The following is a 27514-nucleotide window of genomic DNA, read 5'->3' on the forward strand; positions in this document are numbered from 1 at the left end:
AGTGTCCTAGGGCATATCTATAAGAGTGGTAGACAGTCTTATATGTGAGGAAGTCACTTGAAATACGAGATTTACGCCACTGACATTCAAGTTTACGTGTCAGTTTTTGTAGTTGTCTTGTTAATTTAGAGTGCCATGGTTGACATCTAGGCCTACGTGGAGTGTGATGTGTAGCTGGAGCCACTTCATCAAGGGCTAGTTCTAGACTCTCGTTCAGGTGTGATACAGCTATCGCAGGAGAGGTGAATGCAGAAATAGGTGAAAGCAGTTTTTAGAGTGAGGTGGAAAGTTCTTAAAGATTAATTGTGTTAATATTTCTGCGGGTATGAGAAGGATTGGAGCAACACAGAGTTTGAATTAACGGAGGAGAGCATGCAGGTGATAAGGTTGTGATCTGAGAATTACACGTACTCAGCCCTATACAGCCCACAACTTTGTCACGCCCTCACTGACGTTTGTCTCCATGCGAACACATTGTTATCACAGACCATTACGCTTTTTCAGCAAGCGGAAATGCAAATAAGTTCCACGCACTATTGAATTGCCCGTACTTCAATATGTTCACTATGCGCAGTGCAAAAGTGCGCAAGATACATTCTCAAACCGTGGTTGCCTTCAGTAGTGTGTCAGGTAGGATGGTATTGGGATCCGGGTCAGAATACCGACAGGGGCACCCCGACGTGCAGGAGCCTGACACGTGGAAGGTAAGTATACCAACCTATCCCCCTAACCCTCCCCAGTGGTTCCTAACCCCTCCTCCCCTAAACCTATCCCTCCCACCCCTAAAGCCTAATCCTAACCCTCCCCGGAGGTGCCTAACTCTAACTCCCCCCCCCAGCAGCCTGACCCTAAGGATCCCCGGCATGCTTAGGTTTGGGATGCTGACAGTCGGAATTCCGGCACCCGCATGTTGCTCCATGTCGGCATTTCAACTAGTGTCAGGATTCCGAACGCCGGTATGCTGACCGGATCCCATGTCAGGCCCTGTATGTGAAGTAGACTAATATACATTTTTGTGTTGCACTTTCTTCAATTTTGTTGACCCTATGGAAAAATAACGAATTTACAGCTTAATTTCACTATTCCACTTTTACAGATGTATTTGTTTTAGGCGTGACACCTCCATCATCTGGCAAAAACGAGTCCACATGACATTTGCGTATTTCTCAGGTTTTAAACAATCTGCCTCCATTTTACTGACACCAAATATTCCAATTTGAGACCTACACACAAACCAGACTACATTGCTCTGTTATGTGTGTTTTCATTGTGTGCTATGACTTGTTTATACACGGCGTCACATCTTTAAATATTAACAATAAACCGTCCCTCCCAGGACGTTATGTATTTGGAAAAGGTTTACAGTCTATCGTAAAAAAAAATACTTATGCAAGCGTTACAATAATTGATCACCACACAAGTGTGTCGCTGTCCATTACATAGAAAAGTGACCTACCTCTGCTTGTTACACTGGGCCAAATGTATTTGGGGGGAAATGGATTTTCTTCTAAACTTTACACTATAACAGCGATTCAGTTATATGCAAAAAGAAGTGCATATTGTTACGGGATCGGTATGAAATACCTCCAATCAAAATCCCGACACCAATTGACCGATGGTCAAAATCCCGACAAGGTCAAAATCCCGACATGGACAAAATACCGACATGTAAAATGCCGACAGGTCAAAATACCGACATGCGTTTTTGTTTGTTTTTTTGTTTGTATGTCGACATAAGTCAACATGGACACCATATAAAGTGTACTGCGTCCGCTCGCCATGCTTCGGGCACGGTGCCTCGCTGCGCTCGGCACACTATTATATTCCCCATCCAGGTCCACTGGGATGGTAAAGTATGCACAAGTCGGTTTCAATGAAAAAAATCATGAAAAACTCATGTCGGTATTTTGACCTGTCGGCATTTTACATGTCGGTATTTTGACCTTGTCGGTATTTTAAATGTCGGTATTTTGTCCATGTCGGGATTTTGACCATCGGTCAATTGGTGTCGGGATTTTGAACGTCGGGATTTTGATTGGAGGTAAACTGACTGCATCCCATTGTTACACGTCATTACATTGTAACTGGAATATATATTAGTGCTAAAGGTCTGACAAAATAATCAGCTACATTGATTCCCATCGATTAGAACATCGCTTATTATAGGAAATATATTGGATATTAAACCTTTGTGACCTAACCTCATGTGACTGCAATTGTTTTATCTATCATGATCTCAGTGACATAATATGGGTACATAAGATCTCATAGGAATAGAGAATTATTAATACAGGTGTCAGAAGGGGATCCGGTCAGGATCCCAGCTGTCAAAATACCGAAGCAGGAATCCCGAGACTGCTTGGAACCGGCACCCCAACTAGGATCACAATCCCAGCACCATATTAAATGGCCATACGTTTACATGCACTGCTCTGTCTAGTAAGGTTTTCTCTGAATAGAGGATAAAATAGCATAACATAGTTGTGTTCATTATTGGCTTGTACCTGTTCTGGACTACAAGTCCCAGCATTCACCTTTACTGATACATACCTCCCAACATGACCCTTTCCAGGATGGACAACGTGCATTGTTCCTGGACCTCCCTCATAGTCTATGATTACCCTCCCCTGTAGTGAAACACCTTTCTTATCCATTAAATAGTTCAGCACAGGTGATGGGTTGTGTCTATGTTGCCTTCGCGCAAAGGACCTGGACGTGACAAAACGAGAGGGCAGTAGAGCACTTCCGCCCTTACAGCATCTAAATGTCTCCTTCGTTCTCCGATCGTTTGGGGCAAATTTATTTCTCTATGCAGCATTGGACGCTCGCCACGCATCGGGCTCGGTGTCTCGCTCCGCTCACCACACTTTACTATTCCAAATAGATTGTGACATGGACCCAGGGGGTTATGGGAAAGGTCCTTAGCGCGAAGAGAATCTAGACGCTACCACAGGGGATGGCAATCATACATTATGAGGGAAGTCCAGGAGCAGAGGATTGTGTCCCTCCTGGAAAGGGTCCTATTAGGGGGAGTACGCTAATAGCCTATAACACAGGTTCTCAAACTCGGTCCTCGGGGGCACACACAGTGCATGTTTTGCAGGTCTCCTCACAGAATCACAAGTAACATAATTAGCTCCACCTGCAGACCTTTTAAAATGTGTCAGTGAGTAATTAATACACCTGTGCACTTACTGGGTTACCTGCAAAACATGCACTGTGTGGGGACTGAGGACCGAGTTTGAGAACCACTGGCCTATAACATATAAAGCAGGGTTATGGCACTTTAGGAGCTGTGGACTACAAGTCTCAAAATACCCTTTAACATAGCAGATATATGGTAGGTAACCCATAGCTCCCCAGGTGTGTGAACTACAAGTCACAGCATGTCCTTTTGTGGTTTTAACTGCCTGTGTTAAGTGCTTGCTTAAGCCTGCAAGAGTTAACTACAACTCCATTCCAATAATTGGCTTGCAGGGCATGCTGGGACTTGTAGTCCAAACCAGCAGGAGAGCCACAGATTAGCCTGCCCTGTGCACATCCCTGTTACTGTAAATGCTGCGTAACACCACCAGTGCCCCCTGTGTCAGGCTCTGGCAGCTATAGAAAGGGAAGGGATAGGAAATAGTCATCTTGCAGCCTGACTGTGGCAGGGAGGGAGGGGTGTGTGATATGCAGCAGAGTGAGCAGGGGGCTGGCTGCCGGCTCACACAGCAAGTGCTGCCCAGTGCAGGCTACACACGTGTGGGAGGTGTGAGCACACACCAGCCGCTGTGTGTCATGTATGTGTGATGTGCATGTGTTCCAGGCCAGTGCAGGGCTGCTCCCCCAGGCTCAGCATGAGCACCGAGCACCCCTCCCCTGGGCTGTGCAGTAGGCTGCCCTGCTGATGTAGATACTGAGCCGCCTGCTGCTGTGTGACTTCCTTGTAGAAGCCGGTGTGACCGCGGCTGGAGAGGCTGCGGGAGAGCGGGCGGAAATGGGGAATGCCCAGAAAAAGTTCTCTCCGAAGAGGAGCAACGAGGAGGATGCCAGCCAGACGCCCAGACACAAGCCCAGCGCCCAGAATGGGGTGAGGAGGGACTGCAGCAATGGGCCAGCTACCCCCCGCACTCCGCAGCCCAGCACCAAAGCCCCAGGAGCTGAGATCAGAGCCCGGAGCAGCAGCCAGGAAGCACAGCCCTCGCCCCTGTCCCTGCCTCCGGCTGCGCGGCTGAAGGATCAGGGCAACCAGCTCTTTAAAAATGGCCAGTTCGGGGAGGCTGCAGCCAAGTACTCCGAGGCCATTGACATCCTGCAGAGCACAGGTGAGTGACTACAGCCTTCTATCCAGTAGCTGCAATCGCAGGCATTGCAAATGGGCAGCAGCCACACACCACTGGTCACAGCAATAATAATAATAATGCATAGCCCCTGCAGGCAGCAGCCACACACCACTGGTCACAGCAATAATAATGCATAGCCCTGCAGGCAGCAGCTGGGCATTGCTGCAGTGTGTATTACCAGCCTGCCCTGATTTCTGCCCCAATGCCATGCCTAGCAGTGTAAGATGCAATGGATGTTTCCCCTTGTGGCTCTGTGCTGCCTGTCCTGTGGATGCTGCAGTTTTGGCAGGTTGCGCTGCTGCAGTGCTGCCTCTCATGCATCTCTATGTAACACTCCAGGTGCGGAGGATGCAGAACTGGGGGTCCTGTACTCCAACAGAGCGGCCTGTCACCTCAAGGATGGGAACTGTGCACAGTGTATTGAAGACTGCAACAAGTAAGTAAGCGAGTCAAAATAGCGTTTACTGACAGCTACTGTGCGTTTCCAAAGGGTTAATGGCAGCACGCTAAGAAGCATATGACTGGATGGGAAATCATCTCAAGGTCTTCATGTGTTACAGTATAAGCTAACTGGGATCAAAGGTGGGTGGGTGTGAACCCAATGTCTAAAATCACTGGGTAAGTGCTGTATAACCTGGGTTAGTTACATTCCTGGAGCGGTATGTTTTTGTATTGTGTACACGGATACTGCCAGTCATTGTTGTTACTGAGGCTTGTATGGAAGTGACTGTTTCATGTGTCTGATTTCCTCAGGTGTCACATGGGGGACACCCAGTAGCGTTCAGCAAGGCATTGCTGTATACTGAAAAATCCGTGGTCAGAGGTGTCCAAAGTTCAGTTTCTGTTGGTCTATTACACAGGTTCTCAAACTCGGTCCTCGGGACCCCACATATTTCATGTTTTGTAGGTCACCTGTAGATTTTTAAAATGTGGCAGTTGGTGATACACAGTGCACCTACTGGGTGAAATGGAAAACGTGAACCATGTGGGGTCCTGAGGACCGAGTTTGAGAACCACTGGTCTATCAGATCCAGAGAAAGGGCCAAAGAGCTAATTATTTTACGCAATACCGAGTTTGAGAACCACTGGTCTATCAGATCCAGAGAAAGGGCCAAAGAGCTAATTATTTTACGCAATCTGTCTGATTCTTCCGGTCTCTCTCATGAATGGGTCTAGCAGCAGGAATGTAAATAAAAATTAGTATAGTACACCCTGCTGTCATACTAGATCCCTCCCCTCCCCATTCCTAATCTCCTCCCAAAATACTACTTAAGGATTTTTATCCCATGGTAGACAAAGATATAATCTCTGCTATCCTTGAGATGTAAGTCAAACCATTTTACAGACTGAAAAATGCTTTGACCTTTCGCTATATGGTTTATTTACGAAAGTGTGGGGTTCTAAAACCCTGCGCATTCCATCATGTTTATGTTTGAAATGTGAAAGGGCGGAGATTTTACGAACCGTATTTTGGTGGCAAAATAGTTTTCCCTTTTTAAGTTGCAGGCATAAACCTGATGGAATGCGCAGGGTTTTAGAACCAAACGCTTAGTAAATAAACCCCTAATAAATATGGGATATCACTGTAAATGCCCTCTGTACACGGGAGGCCTTCACGAGACCACCTGATGGGATCCCGGGGGTCACAATGCCGACGCCTTAATCCCGACAGGCGATGGAATACCAGTGCCCCTGGCTCTACTCGCTATATGGGTGTCCACAGTACCCATAGAGGGAGAAAAGATCCTGTGGCCCGCAAGGGGCTTTCTAGCGCTCGCCCGCTGCTGGCATACTGTTGGCTGTGATCCCGCTGACGGGATCATGACAGCCGGAATCTCGGCTGCCGGTAAACATATGTATTCCCTGTACACAATTGGATTCACATTTACCAAAAAGTAATCTTATTCATTTATTTATACGTGGGTGCAAAATGAGCCCCACACTAAATGCACCAAACTCCCCCCTACTCTCTTCAAGAGATGCAGGCATATACACCCACTCAACCCCTCCCTCAGTGATGTCACTAGTTCCTAGTGAATTCAGAGGCTGCATTCGCATGATTACGAGTTCAACCCACAAAATGGCTGCCTCCACCTGTGCGAAAGCTACAGGTGCAATTCATCTCATCATTCTCTGCCAGCTGCACAGTCACTGGTTGCTTATTCCTAGTGTAGAGGAAAACTACCTGAGCAGAGTCAGCTGGCTTGGAAAATTGTACTGCTGATTGAGAATAGACTGCATTTACCTCTGCATGATTCATTGCATGAGAGAAAATGGTCTGCAATCACCTGGGGACCTGTCTCTGACATCAGCAATATACTGTATGCACTGGCTTTTCAGGTTTTTTTCTATATGAAAACAGAATTTGACAGCAGATAAGAACCTCTTGGCCCATCTAGTCTGCTCTTTTTCCATTTCTCTTTTGGCAACTTCAACCCTATAGGTAAGGCTATCCTTTTATAAGGTATGGTGAGGGATAAAGTGGCCTACTTATGTAGGTAACCGAGATGAAATTCATTTAGCACCCTGTTAGTTGGTGTATGTACAGGGTATTTCCTTCTCTAAAACCAGAGGCAAACCATCAGCTGAAAGCAACTCTGCAGGCACAAAAAATGTTCTATTGTCTAATAATTGTCATCATGATCATGGACGAGCTGGGCCAATATAATATTTGTAAGGTTTCTTAGTATATGTTTGGCCAAAGATGTAAGCCCACCTACCATGGCAAGGGGAACCTTTATCAGGTGGGCCCCTACATCCCTAATATTGACACATTAGTTCACAATACCAGTGGCAATACCAGTAAAAATAAGGGAATTAATGATGGTTACAGGATTCTTCTGGAGTGTTCTTTAAAAATACTTATTGTTTTCACATTATTCACAGCATTAGGACCCTTGATAAACTCCTCCTCTTTCCCCCCCTTCTCCCCCTTTTTCTGCCATCCATGTGAGAAGCTCACTCTACCTAATCCTACATACAGTTATCATACTACATCCATTGCTCTCCAATTGAAAATCTATGATATAAATAAATGAAGCAGAAAATTCAGGCACAGTGAATCAGCTTTTATTCTGTTTATAATATTGAATTTATTCATTAAATTCACAAAAATTTATACAACACATTTTTCCATTTATGTTTCTCAATTGCTAACAATTTTTAAGATAGTGATAATAAAAGTTAGATTTTAATATGATATATTCACACTAAGAGTAAATGTAAAATTTCTTCTTCTTTTCCAAGTGCGCCAACAAAAGAGACAATCTTTTTCTGTCCTGTGTTGTTTTGGGCCCCTACATCCCTAATATTGACACATTATATAATTTGATCTAGGACTTACCTTTCATAGTGCCCATTCTAATATGTAGTCTTCTATGCAAGGACCATACACTAATAAAATCTCCTAAGGGCAGGTGGGTGGGGTGCTAGTCCAGGCAGGAGTCTCCCCTTCACAATACACAAATATAGAGTAAAAAGGAAGGGGAGGGGACTGCACATCCTCATTTCAAACATGGTGTTACCATGCTGAGACTTATAGTGCTACACAGAAGAGAAATAAAATAAAAAAAGCAGGTGCACATTTCAAGCACTAATAATGCTAATAATTGGAACCGTTATAATAAACTGTACAAGTTAAGTCCTAGATACATTTTTATATAATGTGTAAGTATTAGGAATGTTAAAGGTTCACTTTGCCGTTGTCAGTGGGATTACATTTTTGGCCAAAACATGTACTAAGAAACCTTATTTATTACTCCATAGTAAAGTGTAGAGTTTGTTATAATTCTTCTCATTATTAGCATTCTTAGTGCTTGAAGTGTGCACCTGCTTTTTCTCTAACGTCCTAGTGGATGCTGGGAACTCCGTAAGGACCATGGGGAATAGCGGGCTCCGAAGGAGGCTGGGCACTCTAGAAAGATTTATGACTACCTGGTGTGCACTGGCTCCTCCCACTATGACCCTCCTCCAAGCCTCAGTTAGATCTTGTGCCCGGCCGAGGTTGGATGCACACTAGGGGCTCTCCTGAGCCCTTAGAAAGAAAGTATAGATTTAGGTTTTTTATTTTCAGTGAGACCTGCTGGCAACAGGCTCACTGCAGCGAGGGACTAAGGGGAGAAGAAGCGAACTCGCCTGCTTGCAGCCGGATTGGGCTTCTTAGGCTACTGGACACCATTAGCTCCAGAGGGATCGACCGCAGGCCCAGTCCTTGGTGTTCGGTCCCGGAGCCGCGCCGCCGTCCCCCTTATAGAGTCAGAAGCAAGAAGAGGTCCGGAAAAACGGCGGCAGAAGACATCAGTCTTCACCAAGGTAGCGCACAGCACTGCAGCTGTGCGCCATTGCTCCTCATGCACACCACACACTCCGGTCACTGATGGGTGCAGGGCGCTGGGGGGGGGCGCCCTGAGCAGCAATATAAACACCTTGGCTGGCAAAAATACATCACATATAACCCCCAGGGCTATATGGATGTATATTAACCCCTGCCAGATTCCATAAAAATGCGGGAGAAAAGTCCGCGAAAAGGGGGCGGAGCCTATCTCCTCAGCACACTGGCGCCATTTTTCCCTCACAGCTCCGTTGGAGGGAAGCTCCCTGGCTCTCCCCTGCAGTCTACACTACAGAACAGGGTTAAAACAGAGAGGGGGGGCACTAAATTTAGGCGCAGTATAAGTTATATAAAAGCAGCTATAGGGGACGTAACTCAGTTAGTCCCTGCATTATATAGCGCTCTGGTGTGTGCTGGCATACTCTCACTCTGTCCCCCCAAAGGGCTTTTGTGGGTCCTGTCCTCATTGGAGCATTCCTTGTGTGTGTGCGGTGTGTCGGTACGGCTGTGTCGACATGTTTGATGAGGAGACTTATGTGGAGGCGGAGCAGTTGCCGATAAATGAGATGTCGCCCCTGTGGGCCGACACCAGAGTGGATGGATAGGTGGAAGGTATTAACCGACAGTGTCAACTCCTTACATAAAAGGCTGGATGACGTAACAGCTATGGGACAGCCGGCTTCTCAGCCCGCGCCTGCCCAGACGTCTCAAAGGCCATCAACGCTCCCTCAGATGGCAGACACAGATGTCGACACGGAGTCTGACTCCAGTGTCGACGAGGTTGAGACATATACACAATCCACTAGGAACATCCGTTACATGATCCCGGCAATATAAAATGTGTTACACATTTCTGACATTAACCCAAGTACCACTAAAAACAAAGGGTTTTATGTGTGGGGAGAAAAAGCAGGCAGTGTTTTGTTCCCCCATCAAATGAGTGAATGAAGTGTGAAAAAGCGTGGGTTTCCCCGATAAGAAACTGGTAATTTCTAACAAGTTACTGATGGCGTACCCTTTCCCACCAGAGGATAAGTTACGCTGGGAGATATCCCCTAGGGTGGATAAGGCGCTCACACGTTTGTCAAGGTGGCACTGCCGTCTTAGGATACGGCCACTTTGAAGGTACCTGCTGATAAATAGCAGGAGGCTATCCTGAAGTCTGTAATTACACACTCGGGTAATAGACTGAGACCTGCAGACTGCTGCAGCGTGGTCTGTACCCCTTTCAAACAGGGATACTATTTTGCGAACATAAGACGTCGTCTTATATATGAGGGATGCACAGAGGAATATTTTGCCGGCTGGCATCCTTAATTATTGCAATGTCCATTCTGTCAGGAGGGTATTGGAGACCCGACACTGGACAGGTGATGCTGACTTTAAAAGGCACATAGAGCCTTATAAGGGTGAGGAATTGGTTGGGGATGGTCTCTGGGACCTCGTATCCACAGCAACAGCTGGGATGAAAATATTTTACCTCAGGTTTCCTCACAGCCTAAGAAACGCACTGTATTATCAGGTACAGTCCTTTCGGTTTCAAAAAAGCAGGCGGGTCAAACGAGGGAAGAGGGAAAATGCTGCACCAGCAGCCAGTCCCCAGAATCAAAATTCTTCCTCTGAGTCCACCGCATGACGCGAGGGCTCCACAGGCGTAGCCAGGTACGGTGGAGGGCCGCCTCAAAAATTTCAGCTATCAGTGGGCTCGCTCACAGGTGGATCCCTGGATCCTTCAAGTAGTATCTCAGGGGTACAAGCTGGAAGTCGAGGCGTCTCACCCCCGCCGTTTCCTCAAATCTGCCTTGCTGACAACTCCCTCAGGCAGGGAGGCTGTGCTAGAGGCAATTCACAAGCTGTATTCCCAGCAGGTGATGGTCAAGGTGCCCCTACTTCAACAAGGACGGGGTTACTATTCCACACTGTTTGTGGTACCGAAACCAGCCGGTTCGGTGAGACCCATTTTAAAATGGAAATCCTTGAACACTTACATAACAAAGTTCAAGATGGAATCGCTCAGGGCGGTTATTGCAAGCCTGGACGAGGGGGATTACATGGTATCCCTGGACATCAAGGATGCTTACCTGCATGTCCCTATTTACCTTCCTCACCAGGAGTACCTCAGATTGTGGTACAGGATTGCCATTACCAATTCCAGACACTACCGTTTGGACTGTCCACGGCACCGAGGTTGTTTACCAAGGTAATGGCAGAAATGATGATACTCCTTCAAAAAAAAAGGGAGTTTTTATTTATCCCATACTTGGATGATCTCCTTATAAAGGCAAGGTCCAGGGAGCAGTTACTGGTCGGAGTAGCACTATCTCAGGAGGTGCTACAACAGCATGGCTGGATTCTGAACATTCCAAAGTCACAGCTGGTTCCTTCCACTCGCTTACTGTTCCTGGGGATGATTTTGGACACAGAACAGAAAAAAGTGTTTCTCCCGCAGGAGAAAGCCAAGGAGCTGTCATCTCTAGTCAGAGACCTCCTAAAACCAAAAAGGGTATCGGTGCATCGTTGCACACGAGTCCTGGGAAAAATGGTGGCTTCATACGAAGCAATTCCATTCGGCAGGTTCCATGCGAGGACCTTCCCGTGAGACCTCTTAGATAAATGGTCGGGATCGCATCTTCAAATGCATCAAATGATAACCCTGTCTCCAAGGACCAGGGTGTCTCTACTGTGGTGGATGCAGGGTGCTCATCTTCTAGAGGGCCGCAGTTTCGGCATACAGGACTGGGTCCTGGTGACCACGGATGCCAGCCTTCAAGGCTGGGGAGCAGTCACACAGGGAAGAGACTTCCAGGGCCTATGGTCAAGTCAGAAGACTTCCCTACATATAAATTCTGGAACTGAGGGCCATTTACAATGCCCTAAGTCAGGCAAGACCCCTGCTTCAAAACCAGCCGGTACTGATACAGTCAGACAACATCACGGCAGTCGCCCATGTGACCCGACAGGGCGGCACAAGAAGCAGGATGGCAATGGCAGAAGCCACAAGGATTCTCCGATGGGCGGAAAATCACGTACTAGCACTGTCAGCAGTGTTCATTCCGGGAGTGGACAACTGGGAAGCAGACTTCCTCAGCAGACACGACCTACACCCGGGAGAGTGGGGACTTCATCCAGAAGTCTTCCTGCTGTTGGTAAACCGTTGGGAAAGGCCACAGGTGGACATGATGGCGTCCCGCCTCAACAAAAAGCTAAAGAGATATTGCGCCAGGTCAAGGGACCCTCAGGCGATAGCTGTGGACGCTCTAGTGACACCGTGGGTGTACCAGTCGGTTTATGTGTTCCCTACTCTGCCTCTCATACCAAAGGTACTGAGAATAATAAGATGGCGAGGAGTAAGAACGATACTCGTGGTTCCGGATTGGCCAAGAAGGGCTTGCTACCCGGAACTTCAGGAAATGATATCAGAGGACCCATGGCCTCTGCCGCTCAGACAGGACCTGCTTCAGCAGGGGCCCTGTCTGTTCCAAGACTTACCGCGGCTGCGTTTGACGGCATGGCGATTGAGCGCCGGATCCTGAAGGAAAAGGGTATTCTGGAAGAAGTCATTCCTGCGCTTATTAAAGCCAGGAAAGATGTTACGGCAAAGCATTATCACCGCATGTGGCGGGAATATGTTGCATGGTGCGAGGCCAAAAAGGCCCCAACAGAGGAATTTCCACTAGGTCGATTTCTACATTTCCTGCAAGCAGGAGTGAATATGGGCCTAAGTCTTGGCTCCATTAAAGTACAGATCTCGGCTCTGTCGATTTTCTTTCAAAAAGAATTAGCTTCAGTACCTGAAGTTCAGGCATTGTGAAAGGAGTGCTGTATATTCAGCCCCCGTTTGTGCCCCCTGTGGCACCTTGGGATCTCAACGTGGTGTTGAGTTTTCTTAAAATCACATTGGTTTGAGCCACTAAAAACCGTGGATCTAAAATATCTCACGTGGAAAGTGGTCATGTTATTGGCCTTGGCTTCAGCCAGGCGAGTGTCAGAATTGGCGGCTTTATCATGTAAAAGCCCTTATCTGATTTTCCATATGGATAGGGCAGAATTGAGGACTCGTCCCCAATTTCTTCCTAAGGTGGTGTCAGCGTTTCACCTGAACCAGCCTATTGTGGTGCCGGCGGCTACTAGTGAATTGGAGGACTCCAAGTTGCTAGACGTTGTCAGGGCCCTGAAAATATATGTTTCCAGGACGGCTGGAGTCAGAAACTCTGACTCGCTGTTTATCCTGTATGCACCCAACAAGCTGGGTGCTCCTGCTTCTAAGCAGTCTATTGCTCGCTGGATTTGTAGTACAATTCAGCTTGCACATTCTGTGGCAGGCATACCACAGCCAAAATCTGTAAATGCCCATTCCACAAGGTAGGTGGGCTCATCTTGGGCGGCTGCCCGAGGGGTCTCGGCTTTACAACTTTGCCGAGCAGCTACTTGGTCAGGGGCAAACACGTTTGCAAAATTCTACAAATTTGATACCCTGGCTGAGGAGGACCTGGAGTTCTCTCATTCGGTGCTACAGAGTCATCCGCACTCTCCCGCCCGTTTGGGAGCTTTGGTATAATCCCCATGGTCCTTACGGAGTTCCCAGCATCCACTAGGACGTTAGAGAAAATAAGAATTTACTCACCGGTAATTCTATTTCTCGTAGTCCGTAGTGGATGCTGGGCGCCCATCCCAAGTGCGGATTGTCTGCAATACTTGTAAATAGTTATTGTTAACTAAAGGGTTATTGTTGAGCCATCTGTTGAGAGGCTCAGTTTTCATACTGTCAAACTGGATATAGTATCACGAGTTGTACGGTGTGATTGGTGTGGCTGGTAAGAGTCTTACCCGGGATTCTAAATCCTTCCTTATTATGTCTGCTCGTCCGGGCACAGTGTCCTAACTGAGGCTTGGAGGAGGGTCATAGTGGGAGGAGCCAGTGCACACCAGGTAGTCATAAATCTTTCTAGAGTGCCCAGCCTCCTTTGGAGCCCGCTATTCCCCATGGTCCTTACGGAGTTCCCAGCATCCACTACGGACTACGAGAAATAGAATTACCGGTGAGTAAATTCTTATTTTTTCCGTGGGGCACTATAAGTCTCAGCATGGTAGCACCTCTTATTATGTTTCAAATTAGGGTGTGCAGTGCAGACCCCCCTTCTTTCCCCAGTATAATATTGGACCAGGCCTTAGTTTGTGAAATTTATGTCCTCTGCTGTGAGGCAAGCAGAGGATATAATACACCATTGGAATGTCCGGCAATATCTGATCCCTGACTTGCTACTATGCGCTGCGGCCTGCCTGTGCAGTTATGTAGTTACTGGTATAGTGCCATAACTAGTAGACAGCCGCTAACATGTTGATTGGTCAATGGTGCAGGCTATACACCAATCAGAGTGTTGGGATTTACCCACACAGGTTGTTGGTGATGGCTGAACTATTGACCAATAGCAGTGTATGGAGCGGGTTATGACAATGGGTCCCCACAGGCCAAAATTGCTCTGCAGAGCATTGAGACACGTGGATAGCTTCATTTGGGCAGCCACAAAGACCTGAGATCTGTTAACCACTATACAGTAAGTTTGGCGTCTATATAGTAACGCCATCAGAGATTGGTGGATCAGCTTTGTAAACCACCAGAGATTTGTAGGTTTGTATTATATAGTTGCTTCCATAACCGTGTTGACATTGATTAGTAGTCGCTGATATGCATTGTGTTCTGACTAGTAGTCATTAGTAAAGTGCTTTCTGTGTGTAGATTGTTTATTAGCTGCTCTGTGTTGTCTTTCAGTTATTAGCTCTCTGCGTTGACTAGTAGTCAGATTGGGTTTGTAGGTGTTGTATTTTATCGTAGCTCTATGGCATAACTATATAACTACTGCCACATTAGGCAAACCATGTTGATGTTGTTTTTTTTTTTTTTTATTGACGCAATGTCTGTTCCAATAAAAAGCAAATTAACCAACAGAATTTCTGGCAGTCCATATTCATTAGGAAATTAAGGGGTATATTCAATCACAGTCGAAACTGCCGTCTTATCAGGAAGACGTCAGTTTTCGACTTTTTAAGGTCGGAAGGGGTTCCGACCTTTTTGATCCCCCCTTCAGTTTTCCGAGAAGTTGGGAAATTTGACTTCTCATGGATCGGTGGAATAGCCACCGATCCGCGTGCTTCTGTCTGAAACGGGGCCAAATCCGACAGGTTTTGGCCCCCTTTTCGAACATCTCAATCCGACTTTAAAAAAGTAGGATTGAGCAGGGCGTTCACCCGGCCAGGCTCCGCACTCCCGGCAGCACCCCAGCCACCGCTGACAGCAGCAGCAGGACGGGACACCGGGAACGGCCAATTCCAACAGTCTGATTTGGCTGCTCATTGAATGGGGCTTGTCGGATCCATTCCGACAAATGCATGTCAGAAAGGATCCAGCTTTAATTGACTATACCCCTAAGTAACTGGGAGCATCATCAAATACTAACAGAAAAAATGTGTATAAGATACAGAAGTGAAGCATGAAAATGACATTATACACTGTGTCACTAGTACTCCTTTCACTTTGCAAAAATAACCCAGTATATTGCTAGGTCGACCCGGGTGGAGGTGCGATGTGAAAGGGCCAGGTTGAAATATCCCGGATTGAGCAACCCAGCATTTGAGCCCGGTATTAAAGCAGGGTTTTACATGGGTTTTTAACGTGTCAGGTGCGGTGTGAACGAAGTAACCGGCATTGATGTGATCCAAGTCCAATTTACACTATGGAGGAGGAGAAGATCTCATCTTTAGGCGCCGCCTCCACACACGCCCCCGACGGCAACCCGACACAGTGCCAGGTCGTGTTGCCGGGCTGAAAAGGTCTCAAGCCGGGTACCAATTGGTACAGTTCCTGGGTGCAATTGCGATGTGAAAGCGGTACAGGAGACTCTATCCACATCAGAATCAAATACAAAGATTAAAATACATTTTTTGAAAACAAAATGACATATAAGTTTCCCCAGGGCCAGCAATGATCAGATAAATCCATTTGTATGTCCAAGGCACTATATATAATAAATGAAGCCTAAATTTCCACTTGTCCCATTCCCACCTGCGGTGTCAGGTCTGCTTCAGCATGCACTGGGATGTAAATGGTTCCGTGCTGGACATTGTTAGTCAGCACATTGGGGCAGATGTATTAAGCCTGGAGAAGAGATAAAGCAGTGATAAGTGCAAGGTGATGACGTACCGGCCAATCATTACTGTCCTTTTTCAAATCCGTAAGGAGCTGGGGGTATGGGTCGTTGGGTCGACAGTCATTAGGTCGACCAGTGAAGGTCAACATGCATTAGGTCGACAGGGACACTAGGTCGACATGGTTATTGGGTCGACATGTACTAGGTCAATATGTCGACATGGGTTTTTGGACTTTTTTTGGTGTTTTCTTCGTAAAGTGACGTGGAATCCCAGTTAGAGCACCGTGTCCGCTCGCACGGCTCTCTTCGCTCACCATGCTTTGGACAAGGTGCCTCGCTCTGCTACCGCTGCGCTCGGCACAGGTTACCGTTTCCAATTGTAGTCCATGTGGATCGTAAAGAATGAAAGTCCAAAAATTAAAGTGAAAAACTCATGTCGACCCAATGACCACGTCGACCTTTAGTGGTCGACCTAAGTTTTGTCCACCTAACAACCGTATGCCCTGGCTGGTGCGTTATCGTCTTCCATTTATCACTTCTTTATCACTTCTACAGGCTTAATACATGTGCCCCATTGTTACTGTGACTCCTAAGAACCTGATGAACAAGCCCTAAGTTGCTGTGGCATACCCTAAAAACGTGGCCACCTGTCAGATTGCTTGTCAGACGTGCATTCCAGGTTACAGACAGAAGTATCTTATTGTTATTCCTCATGATGTTGGAGAACAAGTGTGACCCAGTTTTGTATCTGCACCAGGCTCGCTGCCCATAAGGAACTTAATTTCTGTAGGAGAAACACTGGGAGCTCGGCTCAGGGATGCACTCGGCTCACACCATACATACTCCATGCACATTGGACCCGGGTTGAAATCAAACCTTTGACCTAGGTGCTGTGAGGCAGCCATGCTAATCATTGTGCCACCGTGAATCAGACTGGATGAAGTCATGAATTGTTAAAGCTTTATCACTCTAATGTCAGAATTTTACTTAGGAGTGACTTATGACACCTATGTCCATGAGATAAGCCAGGCCATGGTACTGGGGTGTGTGTAGTCTCTCCTCATATGGAACCCCATGGCCAGGGCCACTCCATTTTGGGTGCATATTTATGGTTCCCTGGCAGACCTTCCCCCTCAGACCCTGTTCACCTTTACCTGAAACAGTTTTTTTTTTTTTTTTAAATCAAGTTATTTTTTATTGGGTTTTGTAACACATTGACACAACAAGACAAAACAACAACATTGAAATAAACTATAACAATTGCCATCAATAAACAGGTATTTTCAGATCACAGTTCGGTGTGCGTGTTAATTCTTTTCGCATATGTGTACACGACATAGAATATCAATATTATTACGAATGTCGCTCAAGTGCTCAATACCTGCCCGCCCAGCCATGTGCTACTCCAGCGATCCCACATCTCTGTAAATCGAGAGGTGGAACCCCGTATTTTATACATATGCCTCTCATGACGAATTACCTCGTTTACCAACGCCCTCCAGTGCTCCACCCTAGGCACATCTGCCGAGAACCAGACCCTAGCAATAACAACTTTTGCCAGCGTAGTGAGACACAGGACATATTTATACAGTAAGACAGAGTGTGTTTCCTCAAGATCTAACCCAAACAAGCATATACCAGGATCTAATGTAGGGAGGGACGGTGCTGTCATGATCACATCACTCCACACTTTACGCCAAAAAAGGGAAATCTCAGGGCAATCCCACAGTAAGTGCCAAAATCCGGCATCGGCTGCCCGACACCTGGGGCAGTTAGAATCTTCCCTAAGACCAGCCCTCTGCATAGTAACTGGAGTACGATAGGCCCTGTGTAAAATATAGAAAAAAACCTGCTTATATCTTATACACGGCGTAGTGTATCCAAGGGAGCTCATAATCTGGAGCCACTGCTCATGGGACAAGCGCCCCAAATCAGTCTCCCATTTAATACGGAGATTATTTAATAGATCGGGGTAGCTTCTATTATTTAAAGCAGCATATATGGTAGACACCCTCCCCCTCTGACTCAGAGAAGTAAGCATCGTCCTAACAGGTGAGTCAACAATCAGTGGTGGGCCATGAGGGAATTGAGTTTGTAGAGCATGTCTAAGCCGAAAATACCGGAACAGAGCAGTATTAGGTACATCAAATTCGATCTTCAGTTGCTGAAATGACTTCAGCACTCCATCGTGGTACAGCTGACCCAGCGCCACGACACCCCTAGCAATCCATATATTATCTAGCGACATCTCATATATAGCTCAGGGTATGCACTATTGAACCACAATGGAGTACCGGCATCATGTCCCTCCCAATCATATAAAGTGTGTGCATAGCGCCAGATGAGCAAGGCTTGACGCAACAGGGGAGGCAAGCCAGGCGCTGAGAGACCAGAGAGGAGAAGCTGAAGAGGAGAAAGAGAGAAAGTAGGAGAGCACTCCGCCCGCTCAGCCAGAAACCCCCTCACCGTAGTACCTAGAGAATCCCCGATCCATTCACTCAGATGAGACAGCTGAGCCGCTACATAGTATAGTCTGAGATCAGGGAGACTTGCCCCGCCGGACATCTGAGATCTGCATAATGTCCTGATAGAGACTCTCGCTGGCCTGCCACCCCATATAAATGAGGACAGAACGCCCTCTATAACAGTAAAGATCTTCTTGGGGAGGTATACCGGAGAATTGTGTAGAGCATAAAGGAATTTTGGCTGCATCACCATTTTAAATAGATTAACCCGACCCAGGACAGACGACGGTAGTTTTTTCCAGCTATGAGCCTTCTCTTTAAATGTCGCTAGAATGGGGTCAATATTTTGGGCCACATAGCTACGCGCCATAGGAGTAATCCAGATGCCTAAATACTTGAACCGCAATGTCCATTGCAAAGGATACGCCCCCTGTGTATTTTCCGGGAGAAGGCCAGAGATGGGGAAAATGTGGGATTTGTCCCAGTTAATTAGTAGACCGGAAAAGATACCAAAATTTTCCACTACCTGTAACACTGCTTGTAGGGAGTCATCAGAGTCTTGCAAAAAAAGAAGCATGTCATCCGCGTATAGCGCTACCACATCCACATGACCCCCAATCTCAACGCCCCTGACCCTACCATTACTGCGCAGCAGGCCGGCCAACGGCTCCACGGCGATTGCAAACAGTGCAGGAGATAGGGGGCAACCCTGTCGAGTGCCCCTCTCCAACGCAAAAAGCTCAGACGTGAAACCATTAGCCGTCACCCGAGCCACAGGCAAGGAATACAACAACTGGATAAAGCTAATAAATCGAGGGCCAAAAGCAAATTTCTCCAGCACCCCCCACAGGTACCTCCATTCTACGGAGTCGAACGCTTTGGCCGCATCAAGGGACACCACCACCGCGTCCGACCCCACCACATCACCCCTCTGGAGATGACAGAACAGTCTACGCAAATTTTGGGCCGTGGACTTACCTGGCATAAAGCCAGTCTGGTCCGGGTGAATTATTGTTGCAATTACCAAATTCAATCGAGATGCCAAGATTTTTGCCAGTATCTTGACATCAGTATTGAGGAGGGAAATGGGTCGATAAGACTCGGGGAGCAGGGGGTCCTTCCCTGGTTTCAACAGGACAATTATATTGGCCTCGGCCATAGAGCGCGGGAGAGCCCTACCCTCTAAGAGTAAGTCAAACAATTGTAGGAGATAGGGGGCAAAAAATGTACTGTATTTTTTATAGACTTCCCCCGGAAGCCCATCGGATCCCGGTGCCTTAGACGCCGGGAGAGACAGGATCGCAGCCTCCACTTCTTCCAACGTGATAGGTGCATCCAAAGCCCCCGAGTCCTCCCGGGACAAGCATGGCAAGGTCAACTGGGCCAAAAAATCCCGAAGCTGATCGTCAGAGTAACTGGCTCGGGAGGCATAGAGCGAGGAGTAATAACTACGGAACGTCTCCGCCACCATTGATCCAGAGTAACACAATTGGCCAGCAGAGTTCTTCACACACTGAATTACAGTTCTAGGGGAATCGGACCGGGCCAAAAAAGCCAAGTAGCTGCCATTCATCTCCGCCCGAAAATACTGCTCATGTCCTGCAAAAAGGAGTCTACGCCTGGATTTCTCAAATAAACAATCCGACCACTCGCTCTGCGCGCTCTTCCACAACAGCTCATCAGATCGCAGATGGGTAATAAGGTATTGAGACTCCAACTGCCGGCACAAAGATTCCAACCGCACCTCTTCCCTCTTACTAAACGCTTTAACTTCAGAGATCCGCTTTATAAAGGAGCCTCGCAAAAACGCTTTAAAAGCATCATGTTTTAGCGGCAGATCACTGAATAGTAAATTGTCTTCCTGGAACCCTTCCCAAGCGGCAATCAGGTCTGCACCCTCCCCCAGCAAAGTCAACCAAAAGGGGTTAAGCTTCCACATTTTTGCACCCCGCTCCCAACCAATATTAACTGTAACTAAAACAGGAGAGTGATCCGATATACCCCTAGGGAGATAATCTACCGCCAGCACGTCCGGGGACAGATCAGGAGAAACCAAAACCAAATCAATACGGGAAAAAGCATGATGGGTAGCGGACTGACAGGAGAAGTGAGTAGCTGTGGGATTACGACATCTCCATACATCCTCCAGCCCCAGCTCCCCCACCAGTCTTGCGAACGGGGTAGGGGACGCTAGGGGAGGGGAGGACGCAACAGACTCCCTCCACCTGTCCATACCACCATCCATAACATTGTTGAAATCCCCTAGGCATATTACAGGGGTAGCAGGGGACCGGGCCAGGAATCGGGCAGCATGACGGAGAACCTCATTATTATATGGCGGGGGGACATATACTGCTAATACATGGAACAATCTGCAGTTGATATGGGCTCGTAGGAAGACGTATCTGCCATATTGGTCAGTTTCACAGTCATCCAGGTGAAATTGTACGGACTTTCTAATCATTACAGAAACGCCTCTGGCACTGCTAGAGAAAGTGGAATGATACACGTGACTAACCCATGGTTTTTTAAGTGCCAACACCCTACCTCCATGCAAATGTGTTTCAGAAAGACAAATTATGTCCGCCTGGTATTTTTTAACCTGAGTCAGGACCAACGATCTTTTAATTTTCTCATTCAATCCCCGAACATTCCAGCTGAGCAGACGAAGCCCCTCAGAAACAGCAGACATGGAAATTATAGAAGGAAGGTGCAACAGGATAGATTAAAGAGACATGCATCAAAACCTGGCATCGCAGCAGAGCAAGGCTGAGCAAACAATAAACAGGGACAAGAGCAACCAGTCCCCCTACGCCCCAGGAGACAAAAGAGCACAGAGCAGTATCGTACGGATATAGCGTGTCATTGCACAGTACGCACAGAACTAAAAAGTGATGGCTTAGAAAAAAACAAACTAACCCCCCCCCCCGCACCCACCCTGTATCACCTCGCAAACTTAAGGCATACCTGGATCCCATAACTCCCATTAAGTAACCAAACTAAGGGATAAGGGCCTAGCCAAAGAACCTTAGGAAAAGCCCCTACACTATTTTCGGCAAGAGCTCTCCACAACTTGTAGAAGGAAGTAGTACCCCAACCCTGTAAAAAAAAGAAAAAACAACATAGCTAGGCACATGCCCCATTATAAAGCATCAAACAGTAGTAAAACAATGTGGGGCTGACCGTTACCGCCATATCATAACGATGCATAGCAAGCAATACCATAATTTTGCCCCATTTCTATTCGCCCCACATCGCATATATCCCCACAGTGCATTTATATTCACAGGAATATGCATCAGATAAATAGAAACAGCGGTGCAAGAAGAATGAAATCAACATCTGAGCAACAACACATCATCAAGGAGAACGTGGTTGACGTTCCAGCCATGCACCAGCATCTTGAGGAGATGTAAAAAAATGAGTGGTGTTGTTAAGCACCACCCGCAACTTGGCTGGAAACAGCATAGCATATTGTATATTGCGGTCTCTGAGCTGACGCTTGACGTGAATAAATTGAGATCGGCTCTTTTGCACCTCCAGGGCAAAATCAGGAAATACGGAAATATTATGTCCATCTTGTTGAATAGGGCCCTTTGTTCGGGCCAGACGGAGCACCGCATCACGGTCCTTGAAATGCAGGAAGCATGCAATAAATGTTCTAGCCGGGGCCCCCGGCGGCGGCGGCCTAGGTGGAAGCCTGTGCGCCCTCTCCACCGCAAATTGAGAGGTAAATGCCTCCTTGCCAAATAGATCAATAAGCCACCCTTCAAGAAATGACTCCGGGGAGGTGCCCTCCGCTCTCTCGGGGAGCCCGACAAACCGGACGTTGTTGCGCCGCAATCTCCCTTCTATATCTGACATTTTAGCCTGCATAGATGTCACTTGGGTAGACAGGTCCGACACCTTCAACTGCAAGGGTGGAGCAGCATCCTCCAAAGCCGATATCCGATGTTCAGTTTCACCCACTCGCTCTCGGATCTTCTGCATATCCTGCCTTAGCAGAGAAACATCCATTTGTACTTGCCCAATCCGGTCCGTGACCCTCTGCTCGGACGCAGAAATTGCCTGTAATATTTGCTGGGTAGAATGCACCTGTTCATCATGGTCAGAGGTGTCCCCCTCGGCCGTCGGCGAGGGCGGGCCGGCCTCACCCCGCTTTGTCGAAGTGGATGCCTGCTGTGGTCTGGCAAATTTCTCCAGTTTCGCAGCAGCGTTAGCTGCACTCTGTCCTCCCCTCACCATGGTATCCCTGAACGGGAATGCAGATCCGGAGGAGTATTACAGCAGGTTCTGCACAAGTCAGGGCAGAGATGGCACCCCAATAAACGGAGCAAGTATGTGGGCACACTGCAGATAATCAGGAAGCAGGTGTATGTTGTAGAAATTGCAGCAGAGTGAAAGCTGAGTCAGGGGCACCCAAGCTGTCCCCACAGGATAACAGGCAGCTAATGTAGGGCAGCCGGCTCCAGTGAAATGTATATAGTCCATCCAAAAAAGGGCACTGTGGACAGGTATTAAGCCCAAGAGGGAAACAGGATGGCAACCACAGTCATCGCATCGCACAGCACCTCAGGGGGAGAAGGAGCAGCAGGACTGAAAATGGCGGCTTTTCGCGGGCTTTTTCGCCCGTACTCGGTCTCCAGCGTCACCGCAGTGGGGCCCCAGGCATGCACCTCCACTGGACCCAGCAGATGACAGGGCCCTCCTCTCTGTAGTCCCCCAGCCGGAGGACCAGCGCTCAGACACCGCCGGGTGCGCGGACACGCGCCGCTCCCGGAGCTCCGACGGCGGCCGGCGGAGGGGTAGGGAGCCGGAGACCACGCTGGAAGGTCCACAACAGCACACCCGCGCCGCTCACCGGATCAGCAAGGGCAGCAGCAAAGGCAGCACACATTCAGGGGCCAGCTGGCAGGGAACAGGATCCACAGGTTGGGGTAAAAAGGATGGGTTTGCAGGATTTTAGTGGAGAGCTAAGGCTGCACACAGCTACTCCATGCCGATCCAAGCCACGCCCCCCCACCTGAAACAGTTTTAGGTAAATCCTGTGGGCGATTCATTTGTGTTTGCCACCTGCTGCAGTATTGTGCGCCCAGCGGCTGCTGTTCAATTATCCTTGCTGACCGTCACAATAGCGTGATTTCTGCCCGCAGCGAGTAGAAATCTAAAAAAAAATCTGTGTTTTGGGCAACCAAACTGCTGTTTGGGTGTACTAACCAGGACTTTGGACAGGTTTAGCCGCTTTAAGCTAAGTACACACAATGGGGGAGAATTCAACTGGGCGCGATGTTTAGCTCTCACAAAAAGTTACGGTTCTCCAGTTTTGGATTGCAGCTGTATCCAGTTTGTAAAAATAATGCTCTTGGGGTTTTCAGCCTTGTAAACCCCACTATGTGAAAAAAAAATTAAATAATGATACTTACTGGTCCGATGGTCTCCCCTCATCTTCTCACTGGCGAGGGGGCTGCTGGGAGGGGACGCACACAAACTCGCACAGTCAGTCACTTACACACTACTGCTGCAGGAGACCGGCTCCTGGTGCTGGATGAAGCAGACACCGCTCCAGAAGGTAATTACTGACTAAGCTAATTGGGATCTTCCAATGCTGTATTCATTCTTGAGGGGGGGGGGAGTTGACTGAGCAAGTCCTGGTGATTTTTGGCTAAAAATTTATATTTTAGGCAAAATAAGACTTGCTCTGCGGGTTCATTAAAAAAGAGACAGTAATTTCTATAGAAAGCACAGTATGTAAAAAGTCCCATAGCATGATTCATGAAACCAGCAATACATGGGCCAATCGTTAGTGACCTGTCTGGGGGGGATCGGTGAGCACAGAGCTGTTCTGGATTCACTGGACCTGGAACTAAGGTGACCAAACACAGGTGCTGTGACCTTTTACCTACATGCCCAATAAAGCTGATTATTATCTGGCACCAGGCTAATGTCATTTTGGTGCCATAAATGGTACATTTTAGGACCAGTGAGCAATCGCTGCTGCATGTCCAGCTTTAAATCTTTGACATTGTAATTATCTATTAGAGACCACACTACTGTGGGTTAACCCGGGTTGCGGCTCAGTGTGAAAGGGGCCACTATAAAAACCCTGGCTTAAGTGATCTTCAAATCCAACCTGGGCAGCGATCCGCTGTGACGTGGCAAGAAACCAGTGTTCAGTGACCCGGCCTGGAGCTGGGATTGCAGTGTGAAAGGGGTTTGAGTTGCGGACCTTAGACTGCACCTTGTGTAGTTGTTGTCATCACTCCTTGGTGTGACATTGTTGGTGCACAGTATTACACTGTCATTCATGGACTAGTCCTCTTGTGCTGACACACAGCCCACACGGGACTTCTGTTTACAGATGGTGTTCCTGTCGCGGCTGCCGTACACTGACCAGTAATCGCTCAGCCGATGAAACAACTGATGCGAGCGATTATCATTCAGTGTATGGACCTGCTGACCGATGGCTGAAACATGGTCTGCATTATTTGGTTATTATCACACCTGTCTGATCGCCTTGACCACTGTTTAGCCGACTTCCAGCAGTGAATGGGCATCCTCTCCGTACATTTTGCAGTATATGGATGTGCTCCGATTGTCGAGCCTTCGCTCCTCACCCCATCCGGCTGGATGCACTATTCTGCGTTCTGTGGCCCGCTTTACACAGTGGCCATGATTCAGAGCCGTACGCTGTGTGCGCATCTTTTGCCGGCATTGCTTCTGCGACTTTATGTAAAAGCCCTTCCCTGGAATGCAAACGTGCCTCTGAATGTGCAAGGAATGCAACGCACACATTGGGGTCGATTCAATTCAGCGACAGTTGAATAGCGCCGGGAGTTAGGTCCCGTCGCTATTCAATTCAGCTCAAGTTAAGTCGGCAAAGGCCCGTTCTCGCGGACTTAACAGGTTCAATTGTAGGGAGAACGGGCATTCTCCGACTTAACTCCCCGCCGCGATGCTGATTCCCGACAATTGGCCTCGCGGCAGCACATTTATCGGATTTCCCCTCTCTCATCCCCCGTGGGTGAGAGAAGAATTCCCGACAATTGGTGTCACTTGTCGCTGTATTGAATAGCGCCGGCGCTATTCAACTGTCGCTGAATTGAATCGACCCCATTGGGTGTATTTAGATATAACTGTTGGACGCACCATGGAAACTTGCACCAGCCCCAAAATAGGTGCAGATACCCTCCAAGGTGAGCGATTATCTGGCACTGGGGTTGCCATTTTATAGGGCTAAACCCTGTCTGCTTGGGCGTGATATGCATGTGTGCCCAAACACAGTTGAATTGTGACAATTGTTTGGGCGTCTATAGTCTGGGAATAAAAAGATGGCCAAAACAATTGAATCACCCCCTTGCATTGTCTTTTACCCTTTCCCTATTATAGGTATTTGTATCTTCTTTGGTATATTCTGTACTCTTAATTTATCACAGCTTTGCTTCAGATTCACATCCGGAATTATGATCTTTTAACGATGGTGGAATGATGAAGTCCTGTGGAAGTTATTTTATTGATTCATTGCTATGGGCCACTTGTGAAGCTACTTGGAACTGTCTTTCCGCCGGTGTAAATTTTGAGCTTCCACATTAGATATAAATGACTTCTGCAAACAACCTATTCCACTTTGTCTTTTTAAATTAAAATATAACCACTAAGAAATCGGTATAGAATTTATTCTGCCAGCGAATTTGTGAAGAGTTTGGAAACTTTTGCAATGCACTGACCTTTCTGAAAACGTTTCCAGTCTTAGAACAATTTGTGAAGCTTCTTGTGGTTGCAGTTATAATCGGGGTGGTTGTAATATGGCTACCATGATGTGCAGTGCCAGGTCAGCTATCTCCTTTTTGGATCATAGGGGTAATTATGAAAGTATCAGAGAGAGGGCTGTTGCTTTTTGTTAGGTGTAATGCTATAGTATAGCATAATATGTATTGATAGAAATAAGTTTTCATATGATATATTTTCCAGAAATGATTGTGAATATGCAAAAATATTATTTCTCTGACGTCCTAGTGGATGCTGGGAACTCCGTAAGGACCATGGGGAATAGACGGGCTCCGCAGGAGACTGGACACTCTAAAAGAAAGATTAGGTACTATCTGGTGTGCACTGGCTCCTCCCTCTATGCCCCTCCTCCAGACCTCAGTTAGATTTCTGTGCCCGGCCGAGCTGGATGCACACTAGAGGCTCTCCTGAGCTCCTAGAAAGAAAGTATATGTTAGGTTTTTTATTTTACAGTGAGACCTGCTGGCAACAGGCTCACTGCAACGAGGGACTAAGGGGAGAAGAAGCGAACCTACCTGCTTGCAGCTAGCTTGGGCTTCTTAGGCTACTGGACACCATTAGCTCCAGAGGGATCGACCGCAGGACCCGTCCTTGGTGTTCGTTCCCGGAGCCGCGCCGCCGTCCCCCTTACAGAGCCAGAAGCATGAAGATGGTCCGGAAAATCGGCGGCAGAAGACTTCAGTCTTCACCAAGGTAGCGCACAGCACTGCAGCTGTGCGCCATTGCTCCTCATACACACTTCACACTCCGGTCACTGAGGGTGCAGGGCGCTAGGGGGGGGGGGGGGCGCCCTGAGCAGCAATAAAAACACCTTGGCTGGCAAAATAATCACAATATATAGCCCCAGAGGCTATATATGTGATAATTACCCCTGCCAGAATCCATAAAAAAGCGGGAGAAAAGTCCGCGAAAAAGGGGCGGAGCTATCTCCCTCTGCACACTGGCGCCATTTTCTCTTCACAGTGTAGCTGGAAGACAGCTCCCCAGGCTCTCCCCTGTAGTTTTCAGGCTCAAAGGGTTAAAAAGAGAGGGGGGGCACTAAATGTAGGCACAATATTGTTTATACAAGCAGCTATTGGGGAAAATTCACTCAGTGATGGTGTTTATCCCTACATTATATAGCGCTCTGGTGTGTGCTGGCATACTCTCTCTCTGTCTCCCCAAAGGGCTGTGTGGGGTCCTGTCCTCAGTCAGAGCATTCCCTGTGTGTGTGCGGTGTGTCGGTACGGCTGTGTCGACATGTTTGATGAGGAGGCTTATGTGGAGGCGGAGCAGATGCCGATAAATGGGATGTCGCCCCCTGTGGGCCGACACCAGAGTGGATGGATAGGTGGAAGGTATTAACCGACAGTGTCAACTCCTTACATAAAAGGCTGGATGGCGTAACAGCTATGGGACAGCCGGCTTCTCAGCCCGCGCCTGCCCAGGCGTCTCAAAGGCCATCAGGGGCTCAAAAACGCCCGC

The 27514-nt window shown here is 47.7% G+C and overlaps 1 protein-coding gene across 3 annotated transcripts in view; it reads left to right on the forward strand.

The window, feature by feature from the left end:
• The window catches only part of SPAG1 (sperm associated antigen 1), a 308451-nt gene that overhangs the window by 250636 nt on the left and 30301 nt on the right, over positions 1-27514 (forward strand). For all 3 annotated transcript variants that reach the window (XM_063924199.1, XM_063924198.1, XM_063924200.1), the window contains exons 11-12: positions 3933-4307; positions 4665-4761. In XM_063924199.1, coding sequence (XP_063780269.1) covers positions 3933-4307; positions 4665-4761 — 472 coding nt within the window. The remainder of the gene's footprint in view (positions 1-3932; positions 4308-4664; positions 4762-27514) is intronic.

This window comes from Pseudophryne corroboree, chromosome 5, assembly GCF_028390025.1.
Source record: "Pseudophryne corroboree isolate aPseCor3 chromosome 5, aPseCor3.hap2, whole genome shotgun sequence".
Lineage (NCBI taxonomy): Eukaryota > Metazoa > Chordata > Amphibia > Anura > Myobatrachidae > Pseudophryne > Pseudophryne corroboree.